Source organism: Cetorhinus maximus, chromosome 16 (assembly GCF_964194155.1).
Source record: "Cetorhinus maximus chromosome 16, sCetMax3.hap1.1, whole genome shotgun sequence".
Lineage (NCBI taxonomy): Eukaryota > Metazoa > Chordata > Chondrichthyes > Lamniformes > Cetorhinidae > Cetorhinus > Cetorhinus maximus.
In genome coordinates, this window is record NC_135894.1 from 105,383,685 (window position 1) to 105,403,508 (window position 19,824).

At 49.4% G+C, this 19,824-nt stretch overlaps 1 protein-coding gene across 1 annotated transcript in view; it reads left to right on the forward strand.

The window, feature by feature from the left end:
* pde9aa (phosphodiesterase 9aa) overlaps positions 1 to 19,577 on the forward strand; it is a 103,207-nt gene extending 83,630 nt beyond the window's left edge. The window contains 6 exon segments of the mRNA XM_078560486.1: positions 2,926 to 3,000; positions 12,182 to 12,268; positions 17,028 to 17,058; positions 17,061 to 17,131; positions 17,482 to 17,564; positions 19,418 to 19,577. Coding sequence (XP_078416612.1) covers positions 2,926 to 3,000; positions 12,182 to 12,268; positions 17,028 to 17,058; positions 17,061 to 17,131; positions 17,482 to 17,564; positions 19,418 to 19,577 — 507 coding nt within the window.
* The last annotated feature ends 247 nt before the right edge of the window (positions 19,578 to 19,824 follow it).

Below are 19,824 nucleotides of genomic sequence, written 5' to 3' on the forward strand. Positions count from 1 at the left end.
ATGAGAGTGTGTGAGTATGTGTATGAGAGTGTGTGAGTATGTGTATGAGAGTGTGTGAGTTTGTGTATGAGAGTGTGTGAGTGTGTGTATGAGAGTGTGTGAGTATGTGTATGAGAGTGTGTGTGTGTGTATGAGAGTGTGTGAGTGTGTGTATGAGAGTGTGTGAGCGTGTGTATGAGAGTGTGTGAGCGTGTGTATGAGAGTGTGTGAGCGTGTGTATGAGAGTGTGTGAGTGTGTGTATGAGAGTGTGTGAGCGTGTGTATGAGAGTGTGTGAGCGTGTGTATGAGAGTGTGTGAGTGTGTGTATGAGAGTGTGTGAGTGTGTGTATGAGAGTGTGTGAGTGTGTGTATGAGAGTGTGTGAGTGTGTGTATGAGAGTGTGTGAGTGTGTGTATGAGAGTGTGTGAGTATGTGTATGAGAGTGTGTGTATGAGAGTGTGTGAGTGTGAGTATGAGTGTGTGTGAGCATGTGTATGAGAGTGTGTGAGTATGTGTATGAGAGTGTGTGAGCATGTGTATGAGCGTGTCTGAGTGTGTGTATGAGAGTGTGTGAGCGTGTGTATGAGAGTGTGTGAGTGTGTGTATGAGAGTGTGTGAGTATGTGTATGAGAGTGTGTGAGCGTGTGTATGAGCGTGTGTGAGTGTGTGTATGGGAGTGTGTGAGCGTGTGTATGAGAGTGTGTGAGTGTGTGTATGAGAGTGTGTGAGTGTGTGTATGAGAGTGTGTGAGTGTGTGTATGAGATTGTGTGAGTGTGTGTATGAGAGTGTGTGAGCGTGTGTATGAGAGTGTGTGAGTGTGTGTATGAGAGTGTGTGAGCGTGTGTATGAGAGTGTGTGAGTGTGTGTATGAGAGTGTGTGAGCGTGTGTATGAGAGTGTGTGAGTGTGTGTATGAGAGTGTGTGAGTATGTGTATGAGAGTGTGTGAGTGTGTGTATGAGAGTGTGTGAGTGTGTGTATGAGAGTGTGTGAGTGTGTGTATGAGAGTGTGTGTGTGTGTATGAGAGTGTGTGAGTGTGTGTATGAGAGTGTGTGAGTATGTGTATGAGAGTGTGTGTGTGTGTATGAGAGTGTGTGTGTGTGCATGAGAGTGTGTGTATGAGAGTGTGTGAGTGTGAGTATGAGTGTGTGTGAGTATGTGTATGAGCGTGTGTGAGTGTGTGTATGAGAGTGTGTGAGTATGTGTATGAGAGTGTGTGAGCATGTTTTTGAGCGTGTGTGAGTGTGTGTATGAGAGTGTGTGAGCGTGTGTATGAGAGTGTGTGAGTGTGTGTATGAGAATGTGTGAGTATGTGTATGAGAGTGTGTGAGCGTGTGTATGAGCGTGTGTGAGTGTGTGTATGGGAGTGTGTGAGCGTGTGTATGAGAGTGTGTGAGTGTGTGTATGAGAGTGTGTGAGTGTGTGTATGAGAGTGTGTGAGTGTGTGTATGAGATTGTGTGTGTGTGTATGAGAGTGCGTGAGTGTGTGTATGAGAGTGTGTGAGCGTGTGTATGAGAGTGTGTGAGTGTGTGTATGAGAGTGTGTGAGTATGTGTATGAGAGTGTGTGAGTGTGTGTATGAGAGTGTGTGAGTGTGTGTATGAGAGTGTGTGAGCGTGTGTATGAGAGTGTGTGAGCGTGTGTATGAGAGTGTGTGAGCGTGTGTATGAGAGTGTGTGAGTGTGTGTATGAGAGTGTGTGAGTGTGTGTATGAGAGTGTGTGAGTGTGTGTATGAGAGTGTGTGAGTGTGTGTATGAGAGTGTGTGAGCGTGTGTATGAGAGTGTGTGAGTGTGTGTATGAGAGTGTGTGAGTGTGTGTATGAGAGTGTGTGAGTGTGTGTATGAGAGTGTGTGAGTATGTGTATGAGAGTGTGTGAGTGTGTGTATGAGAGTGTGTGAGTGTGTGTATGAGAGTGTGTGAGTGTGTGTATGAGGGTGTGTGAGTATGTGTATGAGAGTGTGTGTGTGTGTATGAGAGTGTGTGAGTGTGTGTATGAGAGTGTGTGAGTGTGTGTATGAGAGTGTGTGAGCGTGTGTATGAGAGTGTGTGAGTGTGTGTATGAGAGTGTGTGAGTGTGTGTATGAGAGTGTGTGAGTGTGTGTATGAGAGTGTGTGAGCGTGTGTATGAGAGTGTGTGAGTGTGTGTATGAGAGTGTGTGAGTGTGTGTATGAGAGTGTGTGAGTGTGTGTATGAGAGTGTGTGAGTGTGTGTATGAGAGTGTGTGAGTATGTGTATGAGAGTGTGTGAGTATGTGTATGAGAGTGTGTGTATGAGAGTGTGTGAGTGTGAGTATGAGTGTGTGTGAGCATGTGTATGAGAGTGTGTGAGTATGTGTATGAGCGTGTGTGAGTGTGTGTATGAGAGTGTGTGAGTGTGTGTATGAGAGTGTGTGAGTGTGTGTATGAGAGTGTGTGAGTGTGTGTATGAGAGTGTGTGAGTATGTGTATGAGAGTGTGTGAGCATGTGTATGAGCGTGTCTGAGTGTGTGTATGAGAGTGTGTGAGCGTGTGTATGAGAGTGTGTGAGTGTGTGTATGAGAGTGTGTGAGTATGTGTATGAGAGTGTGTGAGCGTGTGTATGAGCGTGTGTGAGTGTGTGTATGGGAGTGTGTGAGCGTGTGTATGAGAGTGTGTGTGTGTGTATGAGAGTGTGTGAGTGTGTGTATGAGAGTGTGTGAGTGTGTGTATGAGAATGTGTGAGTGTGTGTATGAGAGTGTGTGAGTATGTGTATGAGAGTGTGTGAGTATGTGTATGAGAGTGTGTATGTGTATGAGAGTGTGTGAGTGTGTGTATGAGAGTGTGTGAGTATGTGTATGAGAGTGTGTGAGTGTGTGTATGAGAGTGTGTGAGTGTGTGTATGAGAGTGTGTGAGTATGTGTATGAGAGTGTGTGAGCATGTGTATGAGCATGAGAGAGTGACCACTGTCCTGCTTTATTTACAGTACATACTGTCTGAGGAGACCATCGAAACTCTCAGAAAACCAACATTCGACGCCTGGCAATGGGAGGCCAATGAGGTAAGTGGAGCCCCTCACCCCTTCCCATCAAGTCACACCCCCTCCCCTCCCACCCCCACCTCCCCTCACCCCTTCCCATCAACTCTCACCTAATTTGGGTTTTGAAATGAAATCATCACTACATGTCCTAGCTGGCTTGTTGTAGTCATGTGACCTCTGCCATGAAGGACTCCCTGCAGGTGATAAGTTCAGTTCAATAAAGGCACCAAAGTAGAGAGACTATAGTCTTTGAGCTCGTAAAACACACCCTCCCTCCTTGTTTTCCCTCACTCTTCCAACCTCCACTTCCCGCATTACCTTCCCTCTGCCCAGCCTCTCTCTAACCCCCTTCCTTCTTCCTTTGCCCCTCTCACCTCCTCCAATCTGAAGATTCCAGACTGTTTCAATGCTCCTGGATTCCAGCCTGATGATCCAGGCACAGGGCTCACACAATTCTTGTCCCAACTTGTTGAGGATTCTTAGTCTCTGACCTGCCCTTGTAGCCACAGTATTTATATGGCTGGTCCAGTTCAGTTTGATCTGGTCAATGGTAACCCCCTCAGGATGTTGATAGTGGGGGATTCAGTGATGGTAATGCCATTGAACATCAAGGGGCGATGGTTAGATTCTCTCTTGTTGGACATGGTCATTGCTTGACACTTGTGTGGTGTGAATGTTACTTGCCACTTGTCAGCCCAAGCCTGGATATTGTCCAGGTCTTGCTGCATTTGGACATGGACTGCTTCAGTATCTGAGGAGTTGTGAATGGTGCTGAACATTGTGCAATCATCAGCAAACATCCCCACTTCTGACCTTACAATGGACTATGTCAGGCTGTTTCTTGACTAGTCTGAGACAGCTCTCCCAATTTTGGCACTAGCCTCCAGATGTTAGTAAGGAGGACTTTGCGGGGTCGACAGGGCAGAGTTTGCCGTTGTTGTTTCCGGTACCTAGGCCGATGCCGGGTGGTCTGTCCGGTTTCGTTCCTTTCTTGTGATTTTATAGCGGTTTGATATAACTGAGCGGCTTGCTAGGCCATTTCAGAGTCAACCACATTGCTGTGGGTCTGGAGTCACATGCAGGCCAGACCAGGTAAGGACAGCAGATTTCCCTCCCTAAAGGACATTAGTGAACCAGCTAACAATCAACGATAGTTTCATGGTCACCAGACTAGCTTTTAATTCCAGATTTATTAATTGCATGGTGGGATTTGAACCTGTCTCCCAAAGCATCAGCCTGAGTCTCTGGATTACTAGCCCAGTGACATTATGACTATGCCATCACCTCCATCCTCGATTATTATCTAGGCAGCCTGATCCTGATCCTGATCCCGATCCCGACCCTGATCCTGACCCTGACCCTGATCCTGATCCCGATCCCGACCCTGATCCTGATCCTGATCCTGATCCTGATCCTGATCCTGATCCTGATCCTGACCCTGACCCTGACCCTGATCCTGATCCTGACCCTGACCCTGACCCTGACCCTGACCCTGACCCTGATCCCGATCCCGATCCTGACCCCGACCCCGACCCCGACCCCGACCCCGGTCCCGATCCCGATCCCGGTCCCGGTCCCGGTCCCGGTCCCGGTCCCGGTCCCGGTCCCGATCCCGATCCCGATCCCGATCCCGGTCCCGATCCCGATCCCGATCCCGATCCTGATCCTGATCCTGATCCTGATCCCGATCCTGATCCTGATCAATCTATTTTAAAGCTTAACTCTGTCCAAGACAGTTCCCTCTTCTAATGAGCAGTGGGAAAGACACTGCTAATACCAGAGCTCACGGTGAACATTTTCTTTAAGGGTCAAGGCTGACACTCAGTTCAGTTTATCAATATCAGTGTCTATCCCACACTCTGGATGATCTCTCTAACTGATCTGAGAGAATATTTCGTCGCCCTCAGACTCTTAATGGGGCTGAAAGATTTTCCCACCACTCCCTGGGCTCCCATTGTTAATTTATAAAAACACTTTAAGTCTTCATTGTTTTTTGTGCAGAATCTTTCAGTCAATCTTGTTTCTCCTCATTGTTACTATTACATGATTAGTGTGAACAAAGTGAAACTTTTGTATATGAACATACAAATCTGTACAATTCTTCAAAAATAACATCTGTTCAAATTCCAGTGGTGTTCCACAGGGCTCAGTGTTGCTGTTTGCTGTATATATTAATGATTGAGACTTAAATGTGGGAGGCATGGTTGGGAAATTTTTGTATCAAAAATTGGCTGTGTAGTTGATAGTGAAGAGGATAACTGTCGACTCCAGAGTGATATCAATGGTTTGGTTGAGTTGGCAGAGAAATGGCAAATGGAATTCAATCGGAAAAGTGTGAGGTAATGCATTTGGGGAGGGCAAACAGAACAAGGGAATACTCAATAAACAGGAAGTTATTGAGAGAGGTTGAGGAAGTGAGAGACCTTGGAATGCATGTCCACAGGTCCCTAAAGATGGCAGGACAGGTGGACAAGGTGGTAAAGAAAGCATATGAAGTGCATTCCTTTATTGGATGGGGTATTGAATACAAAAGCAGGGATGTAATGATGGAACTGTATAAAATACTGGTTAGGCCACAGCTGGAATTTTGTATATAGTTCTGGTCACCACATTACAGGAAGGACATAATTGCTCTGGAGAGAGAATAGAGGAGATTTACAAGAATTTTGCCAGGGTTGAAAATTGCAACTATGAGGAGAGATTGGATAGGCTCGGGGTGTTTTCTTTAGAACGGAGGAGGCTAAGGGGTGACCTCATTGAGCTGTACAAAGTTATGAGGGGTCTAGATAGGGTAGACAGAAAAGACCTGTTTCCCCTAGCTGAAGGGTCAGTTACCAGGGGGCATAGATTTAAGGTGATAGGTAGAAGGATTAGAGGGGATAAGAGGAAAAACGTTATCACCCAGAGGGTGGTGGGCATCTGAAATTCACTGCCTAAGTTGGTGGTTGAGGCTGAAATGCTCAACTCATTTAAAAGGTACCTGGATCTGCATCTGAAGCGCTGTAACCTGCAAGACCACAGACCAGGGGCTGGAAAGTGGGATTAAAATGAGCGGCTAGTTTCTTTTTACTCTTTTTCTGGCCAGCACAGACATGATGGGCTGAATGGCCTCTTTGTGCATTGTAACTTCTATGGTTCTATGACCTGGATCAATATTAGCACAGCAAAGGGACCCAAGTGTTTGCGAAAAACAGTCAAATGATCAAGAACCAATGTTATGACCGCAGCCGGTATTGAGCAAGCCTAACCCCAGCGGGAAACTTCTCTCACTGATCATAACCTTTTTTTGTATTTTGAAAACAAGGGGAAAAGTACTGATCCCAGAAGCACAGAATCCCAGTAACACTTTTAGGATTTTAAAATTAAAATATTTGTTAACAAGAAAAAAAAACTTAAACACTCAAGATTAAAATTACACAGCTGAAACAGTCTTACAAAACATTTCCCAAAATACCCACTTGGTCAGAACACACAAATAAACTACTTGGCAACAGATCCCTTATAGATTTTTAACCATAAAAATCAACTAACATTACCCAAGGCAAAAACTGCTGTTACTTTAGTAAAATATACCAACAATTTCTCGCTCTCTTCCACTCTGCTGTGGGAATCTGAAGGAAGTTCAGAAACTGACTGTTTTCTGAAAACAAAGACTTTTCTGGCTTGAAACTGGGCGTCTGCTTCAAATTCACAGCTTCTCTCAGCACAGAACTGGTCTCAGGACATCTCCCCACAACAGCCAACACAACACAACATCTCCCTTAAATATCTTCTTTCCCTTTCATCCTAGACTCCATTGTCCTAAGCACCTCTTTGAACTCAACTTTTCCAAAATATAAAAATCTTTCATGTTTTCCTATCGTCTCCACTTTCGGGTCAAATAAAATTTAATAACCTTCCCTTGTTTATTTATGAAACATTTGTAAGTTGTAAAAGTCCCTTAAACTCCCTTTGAAATTTAGCAGCTGAAAAGTCAAGACCTTACCTATCACCTAATGCAAATCTTAACCCAATTTATTCATTTGTAATCCCAACCTCACCACAGCCTCTCATTACAAATGCATGCATCTAGCTCCATTATCTTTCATCTCTCAGCTCCCACAGACAGCCTGTCTTTACTAACCTTCCTCCAGTTTAATTACCCATGGACACACACACACACGCGCACGCACACACACATGCACATGTGCACATGCACACGCATGCACACACACAAACACTGTCACGCACATATGCATGCACACCCACATACATGCGTGCACACACATGCATGCGCGCACATGCACACACTAAAACAGATTCACACACACACACACACTCACACATGCACGTGCACACTCACAGACACCCTCACACATGCTCACACCCTCACACCTGTGTGCACACACTCTCACACGCACACACGCACACATACACACTCTCTCTCACACACACACACTCTCTCTCTCTCACACGCACACACGCACACAAACACAAACACACAACCTTCTTTACAGAATACCACCATATTCCCAAAAATATTTTAAAAAGATGATATCCATCTTCACATAGAAGACAGATTTTTGCATTGATAGGAATGTTCACAGAAACTAATTATGGAGAGGGGCAAGAATTATAGAGTAGTTATAATGGGGGATTTCAATTATCCAAATATAGAGCGGGATAGTGGTAGTGTAAAGGGCAGAGAGGGGAAAGAGTTCCTAGAGTGTGTACAGGTGGATTTTCTACAGCTGTATGTTCCCAGTCTAATGAGGGAGGAGGCACTGCTGGACCTGGTTCTTGGGAATGAAGTGGGCCCAAGTAGATCAAGAGTCAGTGGGGGAACATTTAGGGACAGTGGGCGGAATTTTCCATTTGTGAGACTGAGCGCGATGGTGGGCGATTTCAATGGCCCCCATCCTGCTGCTGGGAATGTCGGGAACGTGCGTCTGAAATGCTGGAAAAACTCAGCAGGTCTGACAGCTTCTGTGGAGAGAGAAACAGAGTTAGCGTTTCGAGTCCGTGTGACTTCTCTTTAGCTCTGAAGAAGGGTCATACAGACTGGAAACGTTAACTCTGTCTCTCTCTCCAGAAGCTGTCAGACCTGCCGAATTTTTCCAGCATTTTCTGTTTTTAAGTCATCCTTCAACTCCCTCCAATATCAAACTCTGATCATGCACTCAAACAGCTACTGTCTTAGGGATCTCACACACCATTAGCGAGAGACACATATCGACACTCACTCTCTCACCGAGACGTTCACATCACCACCATCCCATCGATCACGTTGCTCGCACTCCATCCTCTGGCCCTTCTGGAGAGGGCTCAACACCCACAGGGGACACGCACCTTACCCGACCTCTGCTCCATCCCTTCTCATCATCTGCCTTTCTTCTTCATACAGGCCAAGCTGGTGCACAACAGCTGGGAAAGAGTGCAGACTGGGGGAGGGATGGCTGACATCATTGTCCTCACTGAGTTCCAGGAGGATGTCACTAGAAGCACTGGGGAGGTCAGGGGTCACTCCTGTGGGGAAGGGAGATTGGATTGTCCCAGCAACCCAGTATGGATCACTCCTCCATCAGTTCATCACGTCCTGACAATTACAGTGAGTGACATGCAGTCTTATCCTCCTCCTGCTCATCCTGCTAAAGCTCCACTCTCTATCTATAAGAACAAGGCCCACAAGGGACACCACCAGAACTCCCAGTCCCCAGACCAGGTCCGAGGAGGAAGATGATGAAGACCCGTCACTGCTCTTACCCGCACCCTCCACCAGCGCAGAGACACACACCTCAGTGGGACGCGGCTCTGGATGAGGGTCACTGTCTGGGGAGCTCCTCACTGACACGTCCCCGCAGCAGTCAGAGGCAGGGACAGCCCAGGTCTCCCACACTCAGAGGGCTGCTGGAGACCAGCCACCCGCTCAGTCCGAGCCAGATGATGAGCCTCTGGAAGCGGCTATCAAATCAAAGCTGGAGATGCAACAACAGGTGGATCATCAGGCAGAGATTCGACAGTCACTCAGCAGACTAGAGCGAAGGATGGAGGAGTCTGTCCGCGTTCTGTCTGCTGTTGTGGTTCTGACATGTCAGCGTCTCGAGGTCACCGTGGGAAGGCTGGTGATCACCATGGAGACCTGGGTCCAGCAGCTCTTGCTGGATTTACGCTGGGCCCTGCACTCCATGGTCACACACCCTGGGGGGCACTATCAGGATGTAGGTGACATGGGCATGAGGCACCCTGACTCCCTCCAGGTGCCCCCACCATCTCCTGCTGCAGTTAGGATGGGTCCCTCGGGCACCCACAGGGATGATGAGTGTCAGCCGGACACCCCGGGGGTCTCCTCTCAGGACACTCCAAGGCTGTGCAGCCGCTCACAGTCCCCCTCGGCCTGTGACCCCATCCACTCCAGCTGCTCAGGCCATCGAGGGTGCTTCTGCCCTGAGCAAGTGACCCTTATCAGACAGGGGTCCTCCAGGCCTCAGGCCACCAGAGCACGTCTGCCATGGTCATCACAGACATCAGGACGTAGCAGTCAGCAGCTGCCCCCACCTCTGCTGTGGATGTCAGGGCTGCACCCAGGAGTAGCGCTAAAGTTAGGAAAGTTAAGAAATTTTTAGATCACATTTGGATCATGCTGTGCATTCACTGTATAAATGCTGCATTGTTGTAAGTATATTTGATGTTTATATGAGTGGCTTGGTCGATTGAAGCTGTTGTGATTATTTAAATATGCATCCTCTTATTTCGAGGTTTAGCCATCCTCCCACTCAGTGATAGTCTTCCCCTGTGAGATTCACATTCCTGTGCTGTCACCCTCACACCCAGCCTCCGCACCCAGGTGTGCTGTCAGAGGGAAGTGTTAAAATCTCGATTCGAGGCGTGTGATTCATGTCCTCACAGAAGGGCCATTGTGTGAGGGCAGCTCATCAGCCTCGTGATTCAGGGCACGTGTGTCTCCTTAGTGTAGTGGGGGAGGTGATGGCGCAGTGGTATTGTCGCTAGACCAGAGACCCAGGTTAATGCTCTGGTAGACCAGGGTTCAAATCCCACCACAGCAGACAATGAAATTTGAATTCAATAAAAATCCTGGAATTAAAAGTCTGAAAGCATGTCTGCCCTTAGAGAAGGAAATCTCCTGGTCAGGCCTATGTGTGACTCCAAACCCAGAGCAATGTGGCTGAATCTTAAAATCATTTAGGGATGGGCAATCGATGCTAGCCTAGCCATTGATATATGAATTTTAAAAAAGGGCAAGGAATGGAAGAGGAGATCCCTAACCATGCCCACATCTCACTGTCTGTGCTTTCTTCTTGAGGTGGTAGGTGCTGCTTCAAGTCACTTCTCACACTGTTGTTGTTGAGTGGACTCTCACTCCCCACAGGGCAACACAGACCTTTGTGGAGATCATGGGGGGTGAATCAGGAGGAACAAGTGTCAATTTTTTAAAATTCAGTTTTATGGAATCTGGGCATCTTTGGCTGGGCCAGCATTTATTGCCACTTGAGAAGGTGGTGGTGAGCTGCCTTCTTGAACCGCTGCAGTCCCTGTGGTGTAGGTACACCCACAGTGCTGTTAGGAAGGGGGTTCCAGGATTTTGACCCAGCGACAGTGAAGGAACAACGATATATTTCCAAGTCAGGATGGTGAGTGGCTTGGAGGGGAAATTCCAGGTGGCGGTGTTCCTATCTATCTGCTGCCCTTGTCCTTCTAGATGGTAGCGGTCGTGGGTTTGGAAGGTGCTGTCTAAGGAGCCTTGGTGAATTCCTGCAGTGCATCTTGTAGATGGTACACACGCTGCTACTGTGCGTCGATGGCGGAGGGAGTGAATGTTTGTGGATGTGGTGCCAATCAAGCGGAGCTGCTTTGTCCTGGATGGTGTCAAACTTCTTGAGTGTTGTGGGAGCTGCACTCATCCAGGCAAGTGGGGAGTATTCCATCACATTCCTGACTTGTGCCTTTTAGATGGTGGACAGGCTTTGGGGAGTCAGGAGGTGAGTTACTTGCCACAGGATTCCTAGCCTCTGACCTGCTCTTGTAGCCACAGTATTTATATGGCTAGTCCAGTTCAGTTTCTGGTCAATGGTAACCCCCAGGAGGTTGATAGGGGGGGATTCAGTGATGGTAATGCCATTGAACATCAAGGGGCGATGGTTAGATTCTCTCTTGTTGGAGATGGTCATTGCCTGACACTTGTGTGGTACGAATGTTACTTGCCACTTGTCAGCCCAAGCCTGGATATTGTCCAGGTCTTGCTGCATTTGGACATGGACTGCTTCAGTACCTGAGGAGTCGCGAATGGTGCTGAACATTGTGCAATCATCAGCGAACATCCCCACTTCTGACCTTATGATGGAAGGAAGGTCATCGATGAAGCAGCTGAAGATGGTTGGGCTGAGGACACTACCCTGAGGAACTCCTGCAGTGATGTCCTGGAGCTGAGGTGACTGACCTCCAACAACCACAACCATCTTCCTTTGTGCTAGGTAAGACTCCAACCAGCGGAGAGATTTCCCCCTAATTCCCATTGACTCCAGTTTTGCTAGGGCTCCTTGATGCCACACTCGGTCAAATGCTGCCTTGATGTCAAGGGCAGTCACTCCCATCCCACCTCTGGAGTTCAGCTCTTTTGTCCATGTTTGACCCAAGGCTGTAATGAGGTCAGGAACTGAGTGACCCTGGCGGACACAAATTGGGCATCATTGAGCAGGTTATTGCTAAGCAAGTGTCGCTTGATAGCACTGTTGATGACCCCTTCCATTACTTTACTGATGATCGAGAGTAGACTGATGGGGCGGTAATTGGCCGGGTTGGATTTGTCCTGCTTTTTGTGTACAGGACATACCTGGGCAATTTTCCACATAGCCGGGTAGATGCCAGTGTTGTAGCTGTATTGGAACAGCTTGGCTAGGGGCGCAGCAAGTTCTGGAGCACAAGTCTTCAGTACTATTGCTGGAATATTGTCAGGGCCCATAGCCTTTGCAGTATCCAGTGCCTTCAGCCGTTCCTTGATATCATGTGGAGTGAATCAAATTGGCTGAAGACTGGGATCTGTGATGAAGGGAACCTCCAGAGGAGGCCGAGATGGATCATCCACTCGGCACTTCTGGCTGAAGATTGTAGCAAATGCTTTGTCTTTATAGAATGTGGTAGATGTGACCTGGCAGAGCTCGGGCAAGCCACAGCAGAACACACAATGACTTATTTCTCTGCTCTCCAGATGCTCAGCTGTTTGGAGCACATGTACAAGAGCCTGGGTCTCATCAAAGATTTCAACATCAACCCCATCACACTGAAGAGATGGCTGGTAAGGATCTGCTGACAGAGAGCACAGAGGGAATGCTGCACTGTCAGAGGGTCAGTACTGAGGGAGTGCTGCACTGTCAGAGGGTCAGTACTGAGGGAGTGCTGCACTGTCAGAGGGTCAGTACTGAGGGAGTGCTGCACTGTCAGAGGGTCAGTACTGAGGGAGTGCTGCACTGTCAGAGGGTCAGTACTGAGGGAGTGCTGCACTGTCAGAGGGTCAGTACTGAGGGAGTGCTGCACTGTCAGAGGGTCAGTACTGAGGGAGTGCTGCACTGTCAGAGGGTCAGTACAGAGGGAATGCTGCACTGTCAGAGGGTCAGTACTGAGGGAGTGCTGCACTGTCAGAGGGTCAGTACTGAGGGAGTGCTGCACTGTCAGAGGGTCAGTACTGAGGGAGTGCTGCACTGTCAGAGGGTCAGTACTGAGGGAGTGCTGCACTGTCAGAGGGTCAGTACTGAGGGAGTGCTGCACTGTCAGAGGGTCTGTACTGAGGGAGTGCTGCACTGTCGGAAGGTCAGTACTGAGGGAGTGCTGCACTGTCAGAGGGTCAGTACTGAGGGAGTGCTGCACTGTCAGAGGGTCTGTACTGAGGGAGTGCTGCACTGTCGGAAGGTCAGTACTGAGGGAGTGCTGCACTGTCAGAGGGTCAGTACTGAGGGAGTGCTGCACTGCCAGAGGGTCAGTACTGAGGGAATGCTTCACTGCTGGAGGGTCAGTACTGAGGGAGTGCTGCACTATCGGAGGGTCAGTACTGAAGGAGTGCAGCACTGTTGGAGGGTCAGGACTGAGGAAGAGTCTTATGACCCAGCAGTTGGTAAAGCTGAGTTATTTAAAAATCCCAGAGGGAAACTTTAAACAACTGTCATAACCTATATCTTTAAGTGTTATGTTTGAGATGCAGCTCTAAATTCAGGAATCAGACCACCAGTTCTCAAGAGGTTTTATATTAAACTAAATGAAACATTTTATTAAGTTACAATATATTGAACATATTTACATGGCTACAAATTACTACGATCATAACATTTAACAAATTCCTGAACTAATCTTCACTAAGGCAACAACAACTCATAGACTTAACCAGACACCAGGCAAAGCATTTTCACCTTATAAATTCAAAATTAGGTTCCTTTCACTTTGGTTCCAGTAGAGACAGTTGTAGGCTTACAGTTACTTTGATCTTACATTGCCTCTGCCCCGCACACACAAAATTGCTGTCTGTTATAACCAACACAGCTCATTGAATGTAAATTCTCATTCTATCACCAACCTCTTTGATCCCACCTCTTCTAACAATATAACCCCTTTCATAGTACCAGTTTTATTAGTGATATAAACATACTGCTTGGTCTCTGCTAGCTAGGGGCCAGATTTCACCCCACTTCTTGAATGCTCTATCCAAAAAAATACAAATATACTCTACCTCTCTTACATCTCAAAACTAGCACACCAAAGCGCCCAGACTAGCTGGCTTTAGTTCAATTAAGACACACCCACAGACTAAACCTCTATTTAAAAAATAATAATTTTCAATTACACTACATACATTAATAGTTTCATGAGATCCCCACCTATCGAAAACTGAACCGTCATAATTCTAAAAGACGGCTTCATTTTAATAATCCATCTCACACTATCTCCTATACTTATCACACTATTACATTACCAGATGCCTGTATTAATATAACAATATATACACACAAGTCCTTGGTATGAACAGAAATCACCCCAGTTCAGTCTCCAGGTTTGTTTTAAATGTCCTATTTTCCTTTAAGCTTCAACTCTTGATAATGCATCTGCGAACAGGTTTTCTCTTCCAGCAATATATATAAAACGGAGGTTAAATGGTTGTAATAATAGACTCCATCTGAAAAGTCTTGCACTTCTGTCTCAAAATTTGTCCAAAACTTCAAAGATTTATGGTCTTTATAAACAATTGTTTCTGATGAATTGTTAGCAATTGCAGTTGTTTGTCAGATCTTTGTCCACTCACTTAATCTCTTTATATCTTTTTGTAGCCTCCTTTTGCCCTCTTCACAACTTACTTTCCTCCCTATCTTTGTGCCTTCAGAAAAGTTGGCAGCCATCCCATCAATCCCTTCATCCAAGTCATTTATATAAATTGTAAAAAGTTGAGGCCCCAGCACTGATCCCTGTGGCACACCACCCGTTACATCTTGCCAACCTGAAAAAGACCCATTTATGCCCATTTATGCACAAAACCATGTTGACTCTGCCTGATGACCGTGAGCTTATCCAGTGCCCTGCTATAACATTTTAATAATAGCTTCTAACATTTTCCCTAAGACAGAGGTTAAACTAAGTAATCTAGGGAGTTTTGAAAAATTAAAACCAATGCATCAACTATCTCACTGGACACTTCTTTTAAGACCCAAGGATAAAGTCCATCAGGACTCGGGCTCTTGTCAGCCCACAACTCCAACAATTTACTCAGTATCACGCTAGTGACTGTAATTTTCCTGACTTCCTTCCCCACTTGCATTTCCTGGTATATAACTGCTTCTGGGATGTTACTTGTATCCTATATAGTGAAAACTGATGCAAAATAACTGTTCAATTCATCTGCCATCTCCTTATTTTCCATTACCAATTCTCCAGACTCACTTTCTTTAGGACCAATGCTCACTTTGTTAACTCGATTCTTTTAAAAATATTTATAAAAGCTCTTACAATCTGTTTTTATATTTCTGACTAGGTTTCTCTCATACTCTAATTTTTCCCTCCTGATTATTCTTTTAGTCATTCTGTGCTGTTCCGTATATTCTGTCCAATCTTCTGACCTGTCACATGCCTTTGTTTATTATAAGCTTATTCTTTAAGTTTGATACTATCTTTAACCTTTCTAGTTAACCATGGATGTTGTGTCCTTCCCTTGGACTTTTTCTTACTCGTTGGAGATGTATCTATTCTGTGTGTTCTGAAATATCGCCTGAAATATAGCCACTGCATCTCTATTGGCCTATCCCTTATCCTAATTTGCAAATTCACTTTAACCAGCTCAGCTTTAATGCCCTCATATTTGGCCTTATTTAAGTTTTAAAACATAAGTCTCAGGCCCACTCCTCTCTCCCTCAAACTAAATGTAAAATTCAATCATATTATGGTTGCTGCTAATCCGTGTATCAAGGGGTACAGGAGCTGGTACATGGGCACTATCGGGTACAGGAGCTGGTACATGGGGCACTATCGGGTACAGGAGCTGGTACATGGGGCATTATCGGGTACAGGAGCTGGTACACGAGCACTATCGGGGTACATGAGCTGGTACACGAGGCATTATTGGGGTACAGGAGCTGGTACATGAGGCACTATCGGGGTACAGGAGCTGGTACATGGGGCATTATCGGGGTACAGGAGCTGGTACACGAGGCACTATCGGGGTACAGGAGCTGGTACATGAGGCATTATTGGGGTACAGGAGCTGGTACAGAGGGAACTATCGGGGTACAGGAGCTGGTACACGAGGCATTATTGGGGTACAGGAGCTGGTACACGGGGCACTATCGGGGTACAGGAGCTGGTACACAAGGCATTATTGGGGTACAGGAGCTGGTACACGAGGCATTATCGGGGTACAGGAGCTGGTACACGAGGCATTATCGGGGTACAGGAGCTGGTACACGGGGCATTATCGGGGTACAGGAGATGTACACAGAACACTATCAGGGGTACAGGAGCTGGTACACGAGGCAATATCGGGGTACAGGAGATGGTACACGGAACACTATCAGGTACAGGAGCTGGTACACGAGGCAATATCGGGGTACAGGAGCTGGTACATGGGGCACTATCGGGGTACAGGAGCTGGTACATGGGGCACTATCGGGGTACAGGAGCTGGTACATGGGGCACTATCGGGGTACAGGAGCTGGTACATGGGGCATTATCGGGGTACAGGAGCTGGTACACGAGGCACTATCGGGGTACAGGAGCTGGTACACGAGGCATTATTGGGGTACAGGAGCTGGTACATGAGGCACTATCGGGGTACAGGAGCTGGTACATGGGGCATTATCGGGGTACAGGAGCTGGTACACGAGGCACTATCGGGGTACAGGAGCTGGTACATGAGGCATTATTGGGGTACAGGAGCTGGTACACGGGGAACTATCGGGTACAGGAGCTGGTACACGAGGCATTATTGGGTACAGGAGCTGGTACACGGGGCACTATCGGGGTACAGGAGCTGGTACACAAGGCATTATTGGGGTACAGGAGCTGGTACACGAGGCATTATCGGGGTACAGGAGCTGGTACACGAGGCATTATCGGGTACAGGAGCTGGTACACGGGGCATTATCGGGGTACAGGAGATGGTACACGGAACACTATCAGGGTACAGGAGCTGGTACACGAGGCAATATCGGGGTACAGGAGCTGGTACATGGGGCACTATCGGGGTACAGGAGCTGGTACATGGGGCACTATCGGGGTACAGGAGCTGGTACATGGGGCACTATCGGGGTACAGGAGCTGGTACATGGGGCACTATCGGGGTACAGGAGCTGGTACATGGGGCACTATCGGGGTACAGGAGCTGGTACATGGGGCACTATCGGGGTACAGGAGCTGGTACATGGGGCACTATCGGGGTACAGGAGATGGTACACGAGGCATTATTGGGGTACAGGAGATGGTACATGGGGCACTATCGGGGTACAGGAGATGGTACATGGTACAGGAGCTGGGATGCTCCCTGTGATTCCAGTTTAACCTGGATCCCATTTTCCTTTTTAAAGCTCTGCATTCAGGAGAATTACCGGAACAATCCATCCACAATTTCCGGCACTGTTTCTGTGTGACCCAGATGATGTACAGCATGATCTGTTTTTGCAATCTGCAGGTTAGTGACACGGGATGGGAGGGCCACACGGGGAGAGGAGAGAGGGTCACAGGGGAGGGAGACAGGGAGGAGAGGGTCACAGGGGGAGGTGGGGGAGTCATAGGGTGAGGGGGTCACTGGAGGAGGGGGAGGGTCACAGAGGGAGAGAGGGGGTCACAGGGGGAGGTTGGGGGGTCACGGGGGAGGGGGTCACAGGGGGAGGTTGGGGGTCACGGGGGAGGGGGTCACAGGGGGAGGTTGGGGGTCACAGGGGGAGGGGAGGGGGTCACGGGGGGGAGGGGGTCACGGGGGGGGTGGGTGAAGCTGTTTTGCTTCGGGCAGTAGTTGATGGGATAACCGTCTGTTTCCAGGAGAAGTTCACTCCACTCGATATCCTGATCCTGATGAGTGCGGCCATTTGTCATGACCTGGACCACCCGGGATACAACAACACGTGAGTCCCTTCACCCCCCGCCCTCTGACCTTCACCCCCCTCCCTCTGACCTTCACCCCCTCCCTCTGACCTTCACCCCCCTCCCTCTGACCTTCACCCCCACCCTCTGACCTTCACCCCCCTCCCTCTGACCTTCACCCCCCACCCTCTGACCTTCACCCCCCACCCTCTGACCTTCACCCCCCCCTCCCTCTGACCTTCACCCCCCTCCTCCCTCTGACCTTCACCCCCCCACCCTCTGACCTTCACCCCCCTCCCTCTGACCTTCACCCCCTCCTCCCTCTGACCTTCACCCCCCCGCCCTCTGACCTTCACCCCCTCCTCCCTCTGACCTTCACCCCCCCGCCCTCTGACCTTCACCCCCTCCTCCCTCTGACCTTCACCCCCCCGCCCTCTGACCTTCACCCCCCTCCCTCTGACCTTCACCCCCCTCCCTCTGACCTTCACCCCCCTCCCTCTGACCTTCACCCCCCTCCCTCTGACCTTGACCCCCTCCCTCTGACCTTCACCCCCCACCCTGACCTTCACCCCCCACCCTCTGACCTTCACCCCCCTCCCTCTGACCTTCACCCCTCCTCCCTCTGACCTTCACCCCCCCGCCCTCTGACCTTCACCCCCTCCTCCCTCTGACCTTCACCCCCCCGCCCTCTGACCTTCACCCCTCCTCCCTCTGACCTTCACCCCCCGCCCTCTGACCTTCACCCCTCCTCCCTCTGACCTTCACCCCCCCGCCCTCTGACCTTCACCGCCCTCCCTCTGACCTTCACCCCCCTCCCTCTGACCTTCACCCCCCTCCCTCTGACCTTCACCGCCCTCCCTCTGACCTCACCCCCCACCCTCTGACCTTCACCCCCCTCCCTCTGACCTTCACCCCCCACCCTCTGACCTTCACCCCCCACCCTCTGACCTTCACCCCCCCTCCCTCTGACCTTCACCCCCCACCCTCTGACCTTCACCCCCCGCCTCTGACCTTCACCCCCTCCTCCCTCTGACCTTCACCCCCCGCCCTCTGACCTTCCACCCCTCCTCCCTCTGACCTTCACCCCCCGCCCTCTGACCTTCACCCCCCTCCCTCTGACCTTCACCCCCCTCCCCTCTGACTTTCACCCCCCTCCCTCTGACCTTCACCCCCCTCCCTCTGACCTTCACCCCTCCCTCTGACCTTCACCCCCCACCCTCTGACCTTCACCACCCACCCTCTGACCTTCACCCCCACCCTCTGACCTTCACCCCCCTCCCTCTGACCTTCACCCCCTCCCTCTGACCTTCACCCCCCACCCTCTGACCTTCACCACCACCCACCCTCTGACCTTCACCCCCCACCCCTCTGACCTTCACCCCCACCCTCTGACATTCACCCCCCCCCCTCTGACCTTCACCCCCCTCCCTCTGACCTTCACCCCCCACCCTCTGACCTTCACCCCCCTCCCTCTGACTTTCACCCCCCTCCCTCTGACCTTCACCCCCTCCCTCTGACTTTCACCCCCCTCCCTCTGACCTTCACCCCCCCTCCCTCTGACCTTCACCCCCTCCCTCTGACCTTCACCCCCCACCCTCTGACCTTCACCACCCACCCTCTGACCTTCACCCCCACCCTCTGACCTTCACCCCCCTCCCTCTGACCTTCACCCCCCTCCCTCTGACTTTCACCCCCACCCTCTGACCTTCACCCCCCTCCTCTGACTTTCACCCCCCACCCTCTGACCTTCACCCCCACCCTCTGACCTTCACCCCCCACCTCCGTCCTGCCCTCCCTCCCTCAGTCTGGGTCACTTTGGGTCTCAGTGACAGGCGTTGGGTAACTATCCCATGGGAATCTCCATTACTCACTCTTGTGTTTCTCTTTCACACAGTTACCAAATAAACGCTCGCACTGACCTCGCTGTCCGATACAATGATATCTCACCCCTGGAGAATCATCACTGTGCCATCGCATTCCATATCTACTCCCAGCCTGAGTGTAACATCTTCAGCAACATGGAGCCAGAGATCTCAAGCAAATTCGTCAGGTGAGCAACATGGGTCAGGAATAGGTCAGGCTAGAGAGAGACAGAGAGAGAGATAGAGAGAGAGACACAGACAAGAGAGAGAGACAGAGAGAGAGAGACAGAGAGAGAAGACACAGACAGAGAGCGAGAGAGAGAGAGAGAGACAGAGAGAGAAGAGACAGAGAGAGAGAGACAGAGAGAGAGAGCAGAGAGAGAGAGAGATAGAGAGACAGAGAGAGAGAGAGATAGAGAGACAGAGAGAGAGAGAGACA